Below are 14,300 nucleotides of genomic sequence, written 5' to 3' on the forward strand. Positions count from 1 at the left end.
CGTCCTCGCTTCTTGCCCTCGCCTCCTGTCTTTTCTCTTGCTCTCTCCATTACTCCTCTTCACCACTGAAGTCTACCATGATGTCCACGGCATTCTCACACTGTCCATTTCGTGTAACGTCCCGCAGCATTAGGGGCCGCCCTGTGGCATTAGAATGATGTAGCGACATATTAAGCAAGTGACCTTTGCAATGCTGACGTTCATAAAAGTGGAGAAAATAAATCACTCCGCAAAATTGCGGCATTCTCGTCATTTCATGTAAAGACTCCTCTCACAATGAGCTGGAACAAACTAATGGAGCACTCCTTCCTCTCACTGAAGAGAAAGTTAGCTAATTAAATTGCTATGAATGATATTCACAAAGGCTCCTGCTTTGAGGGCCAGGGCGTGATTTCACAGCTGAGGCTGGGGAAAAAATGTGTATGTTAGAGGTATGGAACTTATTGTTTAAATCTTCAATTGTGCAATATTCACACGAGCCCCGGAGCATAATTGAGAGCCACCTATGCAATATTCCCCTGTGTAGCAGCCAACAATTCTTTCTTAATTACTTCTTTTATGGATTCAAGAGTCCTGCACAGATTCACTCGCCTTGCACTGACACGGGCCCATTCAGAGCAGAATCCATCCATTATCCATTAAGGACAGTTGCACTGACGCATTGAATTCAGCTGCCATCTTCTGTGAGAAAACACAATTAACATGACACCATTTACCCTACCACCGATGATTAAAAAAGATTTTCAAGATTTTAAGACAAATGGAGGCAGACTAGAATAATGGGAGATGTGGCCCCACATTCTAGCTTCATGGCCTTGTTATTCCACCACATTCACAAGGGTAAGGACATGGTGTGAAATGTAAAATGTTTCAGAAGTGTAGTTAAACACCTGCTGAGATGTGTCAGCCTGCTGATATTTCAAGAAGACACATCAAGCAGCACTAGATGACGGTTATGAATCATATTGCTGTCACTTTGTCGAGGCGCTTTGTATGTTTTCTCAGCCTCGGCACACTTTTTTCTCACGCATTGACAACTTTGAAACACTGGTCACACTCACTTGGATTGTAATTTACAGTCACATCTCATGGACACAGAACATACTTCAGCTTGACGACCTTTCCGTCAGGCTATCTCATGGTGAGTCTGGGTTTGACTTGGTCAATGTTTAACTTTAAAGTCTCTGGGTATAGTGTCAAATACGTTGACATTTTCAGTTTTAAGGCTGACAGAGCTATGTGAGAGAAGTGCGAAAGGGTGGATGTCGCACAGTTTAACACTGAGGGCTAAAGCATGAACCCCATCATCAGTCTGAAATATGTGGCAGCGCAAACCAGACATTACACTTACTGACTGTTGTTGCTTGGCTACCGGTTAACTAAAAAAACAAACCAAAACATCCAATATTCCCTTATTGTCCTCAATGAATCCAAGGTGAACACATAGCAGCTGGTGTTTTCTTTCTTTTTTCTTTGTTAGTGAGTCTACATCGTTATTATAGAAAAAAAACATCATCACGCAGATACATATTTTTGAATGTTTGAACAACAGAGGAGAAGCATCAAATATCACCCACAGTAACACTTATTAGACAAAAAGTACTATCACTGGCTACCATCTGGATTTCCAGGATTCCTGCCACGATCCAGAGCCACACCAACATTTGATGGCTTCAACTGTCAGTGATGAAAAACGTGACCTTCGTTGAGAAGCTTGTTTTCTCCCACACAAACCAAGGTCTTTGCCTCTGCACATTTTACAGATAACTGAAGGACTTAGGTAACACAAGAAACAACATTACTGTGTCAAGTTTGAGGACCAGTTATGCTATTCCCTAAATATGATATGATTACTGAAAATAAAGTCCTAAAATTTCTCAAATTTCCTAAAATTTTAGGAACCGTCGTGAACACGCTTTCACTATGAATCTTGGAAGTTATTAAATATGTATTCAAAGGAGCTTGCAAAGAAAAGCGTCTGGACTTCTTTAAGTTACTTGAAGACGTTTCACCTCTCATCCGAGAAGCTTCTTCAGTTCTAAGGTCAAATGGTGGAGAGTCCCAGATTTAAACCTAGTGGGAGTTTCCCCCCACATCATCACGCAGATACATATTTTTGAATGTTTGAACAACAGAGGAGAAGCATCAAATATCACCCACAGTAACACTTATTAGACAAAAAGTACTATCACTGGCTACCATCTGGATTTCCACAATTTCTGCCACGATCCAGAGCCGCACCTAGTGGGGGGATACTCCCACTAGGTTTAAATCTGGGACTCCCCACCATCTGACCTTAGAACTGAAGAAGCTTCTCGGATGAGAGGTGAAACGTCTTCAACTAACTTAAAGAAGTCCAGACGCTTTTCTTTGCAAGCTCCTTTGACTGCGATGACCTGGATGACTGAGAACCTTCACAGACATATTAAATATGTATCACAAATCTAATATCTGAATCTGCAGCAGCTTTACTGTACAAGATTTTTGAGTTTAATGAAAAGTCCAATGTAGTCAAACAAAATAATCTTCAATAAAAGAGATAGGCAGTTATGAAACCAGATGTAGAGAGCAGTAAAAGCCCCAAACTGTCAGCACTGTAAGAGATTTGTTGAAAATAAGCACAATGTATCAGTGCTTGCTGTTGTTGTAATTAATGAGGTCTACATTCTTTATGCTGATGCCAATACTAATTTCTCAGGGAGGTGAAAACACACACACACTTTTAGAGGCATTTTTTTTTCTTTTGTTTGTTAAGCCACTTGACATTGACCTATGAATCATTGAAGCATAGAAAACTCACCTCACTTATGCGATGAAGCAGTGCTGTGTCTACGCACAACAGATAACTTAGCAAAGAACCAGTTTTTAGACACTTCATTACTAGCAGCCTGTCACAAAAACACACAGTTTGTTCCCATCTCTTTACCTGAATCTACATCAATGTCAAAGATAATACAGTTTAACAGACATAAAATTATATTTTGGTTACAAAAGTACAGAAATTCTGTCTTGCCTGATTTCCACTCCCTACACTGTATAGTGTATATTATCTTTACACTAGACTGTATACAGATGGCATAGGGGTGTAATTCAGTGAATTAATCTAAGCATCATCAGCTTAAATGCAAATTAGTCTACTACATTTGATGTAACCCAATACTGGCCATAAGGACCACAGCCACTGTGCACCATAAAAATAAAATAAATAATAATAATAATAATGGATTGCATTTATATAGCGCTTTTCGGGAGCCCTCAAAGCACTTTACAATACCACTATTCATTCACTCTCACATTCATACACTGGTGAAGGCAAGCTACAGTTGTAGCCACAGCTGCCCTGGGGCAGACTGACAGAGGCGAGGCTGCCATATCGCGCCATCGGCCCCTCTGGCCAACACCAGTAGGCGGTAGGTGAAGTGTCTTGCCCAAGGACACAACGACTGAGACTGTCTGAGCCGGGGCTCGGCTCGGACCGGCAACCTAAAGTCATAATAAATTAGAGAATGAGCTGAAATACACAGAATCAGTCCCCTGAAAGTCAAAGTGCTTAACAGTTAGAAAGTTAAAATTCACACAGAAGAAGAAGTTTCAAAGCTGGAAAGTAGCTGAATATCTTTTAAACATACATTAGAAAAAGCTGACTGATGACAAAAATAATGACAAAAAATCTGAATGAATACTGAAAGCTCATATTCTTTAACCACTTGAAGAGTGGAATTATGTGTTTTAAATGTCTAAACTCAGGAATCTCAAATAAAAAACAGAATATTTGTCTGTTGTGTGTGTGTGTGTGTGTGTGTGTGTGTGTGTGTGTGTGTGTGTGTGTGTGTGTGTGTGTGTGTGTGTGAGTGACTGCGCACACTCTCACACAACTTTTTCCTTTTTTACATTGTTTTCAACAATTGACTTAACAGGTAGCTACCATAATTGTTAATCCATCTAAGACCTACGTGTAAACCATCCACACAAAATACAGTTTAGGCCAGCGGTCCCCAACCCCCGGGCCTCGGACCGGTACCGGTCCGTGAGTCGTTTGGTACCGGGCCGCGAGAGTTGAGGCTCAGGTGTGAAATGTATGGTTTTCAGAGTTTTTATCGGTTTTCAGCGTTATTTTGTTATCGTTTTTATCGTTAACTCGGTTTTCCTGGGTCTTTTCACGTGTGTTATGAATAAATCTTCTTTTTTTCGGTACCGGTACTAGTTTTATTTTGTTGTATTTATCCGTGACACCTTAAAGGCCGGTCCGTGAAAATATTGTCGGGCATAAACTGGTCCGTGGTGCAAAAAAGGTTGGGGACCGCTGGTTTAGGCCATAAGTATCTGGACAGATAAAAAAGACACCATTTTATCTTATGTTATGTTTTCATCGTCTCTTCGTTAGTCTTCATTATGTGTATGAAGACACGTTGGTTTCAGTGGTTTGAGCTCCATTTCGTCTCACATTGGTACAAATTCTTACATATTAGCATATCTTGGACAAGACTAGATATGCTGCTAGTTAAAGAGATTTCTAAAAAGATGAGATTATAAAGCATGACTGGGCCTCATATAGTTCAGTCAAAGCATCTTCTGACTATTGAATTCAAACTTCTTTAACCTGATCTCTGTCCATTTAGATCCAAGGTAGCTGCATACGGCCCAGCTTTGATCTCAAGTGTTACAATGGCCTATCTTTCTTTAAAAGTAAAGAGGTAAACATTCACATTTAATAACCAAAACATGAAAAGCATGAAAATGCTTTAAGATGTAAGTGCAATTTCAAAAGTATGTCTTTGCCTGCGAAATAACGTCGCAGCACACACATTTAATAGATTACAGAGTTTCAAAAGTGTGGATGCTGGGCAGGCACACTGTTTTCATGCTGAAGTCTTTTTCTCTTTGACTTCATAATCTGCCATTCTAGAAAGAGACGTTCACATGTTTGTGTCTTCATCTCAGTAACACACATATGCATGGATGAAATGATTTTTATCTATTTCGTACACTTTCCCAGCAGCAGCATCTCTTCATTATCTTTATGTCTGCAGACATGCTTCTTTCAGTGGTTTGAGGTCTGTTTTCTCTCACACACATCAAAAAGGTTTTTCACATATCAGCGATTTGTGTGTTTGTGTGTGTATGCTTAAATTTTGTCCACACATTCATGTGTTGTAGAGGCTAAATTTTAATAAGTTTAGTGGTTCTGTGACTTTGATGCTGAAATTTGCATTTGGTGGTTTATGGTTTCCTGAGGACTAACTGAGAGCTGAGAATGAAACAAAACAATTTTTAGTAGATTTTAAGAATGTAAGACAAATGCAAACCAGGTAGTTTGCTTGATATTTCAAATAAAGTCTACAAGGAAATACCAAAACTCCAAAAGTGTGGGTATATGGGCTCACTAATAGATAGTTGCTGCCATTCAAGTTGAACAACTCTCCAGCCACTTTCTGCCATGGCCTGTCTAGAAGCTCACTGGGCATCAGTAGCTCTACTAGGGTCACATGTTCTTTGAGACATGTTGTTTCTCACCACTTCACCTATTTGTCTGCCTATGCCTGGCCACCATACTGCTTCTCAGGCATGACTGTCGGGATGACCAATCTGGAGTCTTTTAGCAACAAACCATCATGGACAGTGAGTAAAGCCCTTCCTGGCTAATATGCTTTTGCTGGGCCTGAGTGTTGGTTGCTATCTGGTCAGCCTCTCTGGCACAAGGACACGATCTCTGCACAAACGATGTCTTCTTTGAGCTATTCTCTCAGGTTTGTAGGTATTGCTCTGGCATTTTAACACCAACAAATTGATTCCCAAAGAGCCAAAAACCTGACATATATATCGACATGTTGTGCGGGTTAGGGTTAGTTACAACAGTGACAGTCAAAGATCCCAAACATACTGTCAATGTAAAAACATACTTGGAAAGAAAAAGAAAACTCACAAGTGAACACTATCAGTCATGGATTGGCCTCCCCAAAAATCTGAATCTGAACATTATTGACGCAGTGTGGGATCCTCTTGACAGAGAATGAAACAAAGAGAGAAAGTTCAGGCTGTGTTGGCAAATAAAGGTCGTCATACCAAATATAGACTTTCAAGCTTGTTAGAATTGTAAAAACGCTGCTTTTGCCACTGTATTTCATGTATGTCTGCATGTTTCAATAAATCCCAGCACCTATTTCCCATTTTCCAAGCAGTTCCATATCAGAGAACCTGTTGGTAGGGTAGACCAACTCACTCATATAGCTGATAAGCAATAATACTGCTATGATCTATAAAGTACAAAGATAAAACATTTCCCTTCAAGGTATTTACAAGCATTAGAAAATGCAACTGACTCAACAGAGTGAACAAAATGCTTTTTGGTTACAAATATGTTTTATTCTGGTGAGCAGTAGAGAAAAAAAACTCTTTGTTCTAAGTTAACCTTTTCAAAGCAGCTACTTACTGTAGATGTAACTAAATACATCCCTGGAATTACTTCACAGACACTCGTGTGGAGGGCTAAAGTAAGTAGGGGGTCACAGATCCTAGGCTGTGCATCAAACCACTGTCAGGTATTGGGATCACGAAACAGTCTTTTGTGACTTAAGACCACACATTTAATTTTAAATTATATATATATATAATTATATTTATATATTTACAATGATATATTGAGAAGAGGTCTTTACTCCCAGAAAGCTGGGATAGTGGGTTAACCTTGCCTGAGGCAGTGGGAGGTGTGTGAAAGGAGAGCAGGATGTTGTATCAATCCCAGTCCATCCTTGGTCCTCATCAGCTTTCTCTTCACTGATAAAATGGTTTAGCTCTCAAGCCTGCAGGCCAGGTTCATGTCCCTGGCTAACACAGTTCATGCAAAACATAGCAAATTCTAGCTACAATAAGATTTCTTTATCGATTCCTACACTTTCTGAGATATAATATATATATATATATATATATATATATATATATATATATATATATATATATATATATATATATATATTGACCTTTGTGTATTGACAAAGTATTAAACACATTCTCTATGCCGTATCCATGCTCATCACATCAGTAGAAATTACACAGCACTTTAAAAATCTCATCTCTCTTCCTGTTGGCCATTCATATCCTTTGACCTTGTCTAGCTACATTTCTTTGAATCCAAGTCCATTTCTATTCAGATGTTTCTCTCTTCTCCAATTGTCTCTCCGTATTAATGCAGCAAAGAAATTTTCCAAAGCTACATATCACTATAAGCTACATGACATCAAACCATCCTGTTTTATCCACACAGTTTTTAAGTGGTTTAGCACCACTTCATGAGGGTCTGCTGGGATTCAGCTTTTCGTGTTTGTTTCCAGAGATGGATGTTGTACACAGATTGTTTCCAGTTAACAAAAGCCTGCTTGACTGCACAATGGATCGTGATTAGATTAAAGCTGCACTGTAAGAGCTTTTTGTTTGTGTTAAAGCAGGTTTTATCTCTAAGGGTGACAGGACCAAAATGGGTCACCGCTGAAAGTATTCTTCAGATGCACATGCTCTATGAAGGACACACTGGAGGCATGGGAGGTCTCTATTCTTGACAGCCCAGGCAACTTACATGACGCATTCAAACCCATTGACTGGTGCGGCTATTTTTTGGGGAAAGGAGAAGGTGGGTGCACAAATGAGGCGCAGTGGGAGAACAGAAAGATCATTACATTTAGAAAAAGAGAAGAAGACAGGAAGTGAGACACAGGGCCTGAGGAACATCCATGTCATCACATTTCCCTTGAACTCATGTCAGGGACCCTCTGCTGCCACAAGTCTGATGAAGTGTAACTGGCACTATGAGTAGTCAGCCTGGCGAATCACTTCACAGATCACCACACAAAAGCCCAAAATGCTCAAAGCTCGGAGACTTTGAAATGTCTCCATCATTACCCCACGTGTCAAAACAGCTGAGTACGTTATGTGCTGCATGCTTACATGGACGCTTGGGATCTGCCAAATAGACTTTGATCACATGTATTAACAAATGTCACACTTGGGTTAGGGTTCCCCTTTAGGCTGATCTCTAGGGTGGTGCATCTCCAGCAGACAGATTTGTCCTAATATAAGGCTTGCGTGCTTTTTACCCTTGATGTGGAATGAGAAACACACTTTTAGTGACACTGGACAAGAAAAGCACATACGAAACTTTGAGTATATGGTAACTGATATAATCTGAGAGGGTATTAAGCTTCTGCACACGTCCGGCCTCTTTTCTTATGTTTTAAGAAATTAATTCTGTATGTAAACTTTGGTCAATTGCAGAAATCTTCAAATCAGATCTGTTGAGGTAATATAAAGTATTGTATAGAGGGAAAATGACTAAACAAGAACTAAGGCATGGCAGTAAAATGGGTAAACTGGAGGACATTCTGGTACTTTGAGTCTCAAGTGATGTAAGTGATGTTTTTTTTAATTTTGTCCAATCACACTGGCGTTGGCCTGAGAGGGGAAAGATGTAGGTAGGGCTCTCTGATTTTATATTCTGGTGTGGATTGATTTTCTATGTTCTATTTCTGTGTATCACAACTTTAAAGCTTTAGGTTTAGGATATCTCAAATCAAAATCCAGGAAGCTTGTCGTAAAAAAGGGTTTCAACAAATCAGCCTTTGAGTGTGATTTTATGTCCCACAAAAGTGGACACATAAGGACCACTGTGCTATATGATTGTAAAGTAATTACAAGGTAAAATGGAACACTTTAGGTGAAAACCAATAAGTCTACCATAACATGTCCATCTAATGTAATTCCATTATAGCTCCATTACATCTGAGAGGGTGTGGAAAGTAGGAAAGCATATATTTTTCATCAGGGGCTTCTGGGTATCCCTGTAAGAGGGCGCTGGGGAATAGGGCATCAACAGTGGGTGTGGTTACTTCTTGTCTTTGCTCGGAAAACAAACTAACTGGTACTCGACGTCAGTAGATTCATAAAAAAATACATGTCAGAATCCTCTAGACTGTGAGTCACATATATAGCTATCAATGAAAGTATGCTGCATATCTGTCACAGGATAATAAACAGCTGCTTTTACTTGCATCTTGCTGTACATGACCACAGAGCTCACGCAAAAGAACTGAAGGAGGGATAAGAGGGGCACTGTGGACCTTTATTATATTGCTCACAAAATGTATAGTTAAAATTTGGTAGCATGAATTTTGTGAGACCTTGAAAGCACCTGCCTCCTACCTTCATTGCGTCCCATGTTTATAGACCAGTAGATCTGTAGACACTGCTGCTCCGTCTTCAAGGACCTCTTGCAACGGCAGTTATACAGAGGGCTAACCAGCAGCACTTCCAGAGCAGCCTGGCACTCCCTGTTGTTATCTAGCATGGCATCTTTCTCCTTACCCACAAGGCACTGGCGCATCACTCGGTACCAAGAGCTGCACTGAGGGTCCTGGTTACACATTTCACTTGCCTCGATGCAGTTCACCCATTCTGGCTGAGCTCCAGGCCCAGATTTGATGCTTGAAGATCCTGGAGCACTGTTAGCCAAAGACACGGGCAAAGCTGAGGGAACACCCCAGGAACCTGCTGCCTCATCTATGTGGAGAGAAAGAAAAATATGTGGTGGTAAAAACTGAATGGTGACTGAGAAACTGCAAATTAATGTTTGGGGGTTTAGTGTTTTATGTGTGCTAGTATCTGTCTATCTATCTTCATGCTTTATCCTCTGTTCCATTTATGCAACAAGTTGTATGTGGGAACAAACCAGATTTGCAGCCTATTATAGGCCCATACCTGCCCAGGCATCTTTTAGCAAGCCAGTTAGTTATTCCTCCGGTGCACATTGCTCATACACTCCTCTATGCAGTGTTTTGCTATGTCTCGTTTACTTTATAGCGGGTTATTTAGGTGCTTACCGAGACAGGTTTTTGGTGCATTTAATGCAGCAAAAGAGAACTAGAATCAGATTCTTATTAAATCTAACCAAAGGTATATCCGATCACTGAATAATGTCTAATTATATCATGCCAAGGACTACGCTTAATTTGCATCTAGGTGAGCAGAAAATGAGCTTACACAGAGTAAACAGTAATCCACAGAGCAAGACTCCAGTGTTGCCATTTGACAAGAGTTTGAGATTGAAATGCACCTTCACACACGAAGCTAAGTACACAGAGTTCTGGTGAAATGACAAGAGAGACCCCTTGTGGGGATTTTGTGCATTTAGATCAGGAGAAGAACAGCATCAGCCGGAGAGCAGCGGGTCAGAAAAGACTTACATAAAGTTAAACGTTAAATTATTGTGGGGCTGTCAGTCAGCCCGTCAGGGATGTCATTTAAATGCGAATGCATGCGTTTGGGGGAACATACTGATAATGCTAGTGTGATCATAATGATGGCGATGACGATTTGTGGTGGTGGATTCCGTCATGTTCAACTAACTAGCAAAAATAATATATATATTAATCTTGTGCAATATTTTTGGCTGACTGAAAGCTGTGTTTTCTCGTTACAATAATGAGCTCTTCTTTCACTGTGGAAGCTGTGAGTGTGTTATGTGGGCTGCAAACGACTCACTCGCATAGACCAAGTTCGGTTTGTAGCTTTGGGTGAAAATCGAACATAGTCTAATCAAAATCAAACCCAATATAAGAAGAAAGCCATCAGATGCCAGCTATACATAATTCATCTTTATTTTTATTTTTAAAGAGGGGATTACCTGCTGTTCTACAACAACTCCAGTATTATTATTTTTTTAAAGTGGTAAAATAACAGAAAATCCCTGCCACAGTTGTGTACATCATCACTAATGTCCTAATGTGCACGGCTGAGAGTGATTCTCAAATGGAACTTCTTACCTGGGAGCAGAACAAGGGTGCAGACGCACATCCACACAGTGACAGACTTCATTTTGGACTCAGCCGCAAGAAGGATGAGTTGTGCTAGAATTACACGAATATTTCCACCTTTTCAAGGATTAACTCCCCTCTCCGGATCCGTGACCCAGGCGCAGGATAACTGTAAAAAACCCTCATTCAAATTTTAAAAGAAACATGCAGCTCCGAAAATATCCTCGAATCCCCAAAAAAGTAATCCACAATTTTATTTTATATCTTAATAATGGACTAATCACGACAAAGGAAAGAATTCCTTGACACTGGGAAAAAAAGATCAAATGGCAATCAAACAAGCAGTCAATCCGTAAGAGCAGTTATTCAGGGTCCGTCTGCGCTGCGTTCATACCGACAAACTACTGAGACTTGATCTCTCCGCATTATAAGAGCTGCCCGCTCCAGTTGGCCCTTGTAGACAAATTGTCCCTAAAACAGTCCTTAAACTGGGCAAAGCGGTCTGTGATAGCTATGTCAGTATCTCTAAGGAGGCAGAAGAACTCATCTGAAAGTGCTACAAAACGCTGACTGTTTTTTTTCCCCCTCACCGGTGGTTCCCTCAAAAAGCTGCGCGCTCAAGAAGGGAGGGAACGCTTCTTTTCCACTGACTGCATGCGTGTCGAGGCATCGCAGCACTTTATAAAGCGGGGGCTCCCGTGGACCAGCAGAGGGCGCTGCTGGTGAGTGATTTCAGTGGAAGGCACGCGGTCATAGAGGACCATAATTAATGTTATCCCACAGAGCAATCATCAATATTCCTTTAACCTCTGGTCCACGGTATGTGAAATTATAGGGACCTCACCTGAGCTGTGTGGTATGTCTTTGATTCCACGTGGTGCTACAGGCCCCGGTGTTTAAAAGCGTATGCTTTTAATGCAACAATGAATGTGTTTCACAATATCTCTCTTATATGAATACCATCTTTTTTCCATAAGAGATTCTTTACAGTTCTGTTCAATGTGCAGCTGAAGGGAAGCGAGGCCACAACTGCAACTGATCAAGGAAAGAATTATGAAGGAATAATAAATACCTTGGCTTTTTTCAATCACAGTAAGGCAGCCAGCACACAGGGAATCCTTTATTCAAGAATTTTTGCAAGGTCACCAGGTCAATTCATTTTTTTGGCTGACATCTAGGCTTGGGTTCTACAAACCACAGAAATTTGAGGTCTGATTTTTAGGATTTGGGATCAAAAGGTGGACGCTGCAATGATGATGAGAATGTCGCCATTCATTTCAACACTTCACACCATATCTGGGTTTTTTCCGGAGAAAGATTTGAAAGGGAAAATAACCACAATGTCTCGTATTATAGTCATGCTCTGAGGAAATAGCTAAGCGCACAAGCAGCAGAATCTGCCATTTTACAAAGTGGCTTCACATTAAATAAAATGACTTTGTTGTGCATCATCGCCTAAATAGTGCCCATAATGTCATAAATCTTTACAAATCTTGAAAACAAAGTCTCTATTTAGAGGTTGTGACAGTGACAAACTGCAAGGCCACTGGCTCATAATGATGTCTGACTGTCAGCCCAGGCTTTCATCCAAGAGGGAAAACAGCTTGCCGTTATAATGGCAACATCAGCCTCATTCTGCCTATATCGGCCCAGGCTTATTCTCATCTCTCGAGTATGAAGTCGCTGTCATTATGAGGACACTGTAAAGCATCATCCACCATCATGAGTATCCAGAAACTGTCCTGAATTAGAGCTGCAGTGGCTGCTGGAGACTATTCCTCAAATGTTTTTTAAGTGGAAGTGTATATTTCACCTGAAAATGGCAACCTTTTGCCTTTCGTGCATCTATTTCAAATACCAGAGCAATTTCATCCCTTTATTTTAGCAGAGAAGCAAACAGTGATTTCTCACCAAAGATCACATGCATAAACTGGATGAAGGCTACAGTTGCTTGAGTAGCAGGCTCGCGAGGATGAAGGCATTTATAATAAAACAAAAAAGGCATGAAATCAAGAAAGAAACATTAGCAGTGGATGTACTGAATAAAAAAACAAACGTGAAGTCTTATTGAGGCTTCATATTATGTCTATCCACAATAGTGCAATGTGGATAAATCCTCCCCTCGCTTTCTTTTTTTTCTTCTTCTTCTTGACGTTGCATGATTCAGCTCCTCTAGGGGTATTTAATTGCTCCATTCTGACTTCATAAGACATTTGCAATTTTATCGCGGTTTTTTTACACAATTGCATGCGTCTATAATTGTGCTATCTTTTATAAATAGGCTCATACTTATATGCAGTGCAGAGCGAGAGAGCATGTAGACAGATGCGTGCAGAGATGTGCGTAATCTATATGTCAAATAACTGGGCTCCCACAACATGGCTCAAGACCGTGAAGATGGAGAATGACAAATCTGGATATAGTAGACATGGTTCTCACTACTGAGGGAAATCACTCCCTGTCTTTTAGAAGTGTCTCTAATATGGTGAATATAGATGATATCGTTATGAATTCATGGGATATGAAATAATGATACAGATAACACTCAAAGTTAAGGCAATAACTTGTGCTTAGTGAGACAGCAAGGGGGTTCAGAGTGAGTTACTGCTTACTCTCGTGGGTCAAATAAGAGCTCAGAGAGTTGAAAGCTGTCACCTTGACAGCAGGGAAGACAAACTTGAATGCTAGCATGTTTGTTTATCGTGTTTAGTTTTCTCCTAATGACTGTTGGGCTCTACCCACATGAATCTGGCACATTTGGCCACCAAAGTGTTATCTATATTGCACCTTGAATGAGCCATGATGATGATTTTGTCTTTGTCATTTGGTAAATTGGATGGAGATTTGCTTCAGCTGCGTTTTTGGTTAATGAAACATTTAACCCAAGATTCATTTGAGTGCAAAGGTCGCTGGATCACTCTCTGCTGGTCGCTGCCGGTGGAGTGAGTACTAATAAAGTTGAGCATCTCTTATGCTCACACTTGCACGCACGCACACAGGCAGGCACTCGAAAAGGTTAAGCATGACTGATTAGATTAGGAATTATAGGCTAATTAATGTGTATCTTGGGAGACATGTACAGCATGCTTATTAAAAGACACAGCTGCAGCTGAGCAGAGGAACATGACAAAAATGTAAGTGATTTCAATTCCCTGTGTTAAATTATTTCAAACAGCAAACTATGGCTTTATCCCATCCTATCTTATTCCACTTGGTGAAATAAGAGACGCTGAAGATGAAACCTCTGCTTGTGTACCATACAGCCATAAATTATTTAAGGTTGGGACCTGCTGTTGCAAATTACCTTTGCAAAACTCTTGACTAAAAGTCGATTTTAGTCAAAGGGAAAATTTGTATAGTTCATAATATAGTTGAAACGCCACAGCTTCTAGCTGCAGAGCCTAAATTCAGTTCAAATCAGCCCATTCAAATCAATGTAAGAGGGAAAATTGCCAATGAAATAAGTATCATTAAAGTCAATTGTGGCGAGACAAGTGCCGC

The 14,300-nt window shown here is 40.3% G+C and overlaps 1 protein-coding gene across 3 annotated transcripts in view; it reads right to left on the minus strand.

The window, feature by feature from the left end:
• Nucleotides 1-11,458, minus strand: part of LOC120726090 (GDNF family receptor alpha-2-like) — a 68,494-nt gene extending 57,036 nt beyond the window's left edge. For 2 of the 3 annotated variants that reach the window (XM_040019389.1, XM_040019388.1), the window contains exons 1-2: nucleotides 10,809-11,458; nucleotides 9,190-9,546 (exon numbers count right to left, since the gene is read on the minus strand). In XM_040019389.1, coding sequence (XP_039875323.1) covers nucleotides 9,190-9,546; nucleotides 10,809-10,860 — 409 coding nt within the window. In that variant the 5' untranslated portion in view covers nucleotides 10,861-11,458. The remainder of the gene's footprint in view (nucleotides 1-9,189; nucleotides 9,547-10,808) is intronic. The other variant, XM_040019390.1, reaches the window with a different exon arrangement.
• Between the last annotated feature and the right edge of the window lie 2,842 nt (nucleotides 11,459-14,300).

Source organism: Simochromis diagramma, unplaced genomic scaffold (assembly GCF_900408965.1).
Source record: "Simochromis diagramma unplaced genomic scaffold, fSimDia1.1 OVJJ01000822.1, whole genome shotgun sequence".
Classification (NCBI taxonomy): domain Eukaryota; kingdom Metazoa; phylum Chordata; class Actinopteri; order Cichliformes; family Cichlidae; genus Simochromis; species Simochromis diagramma.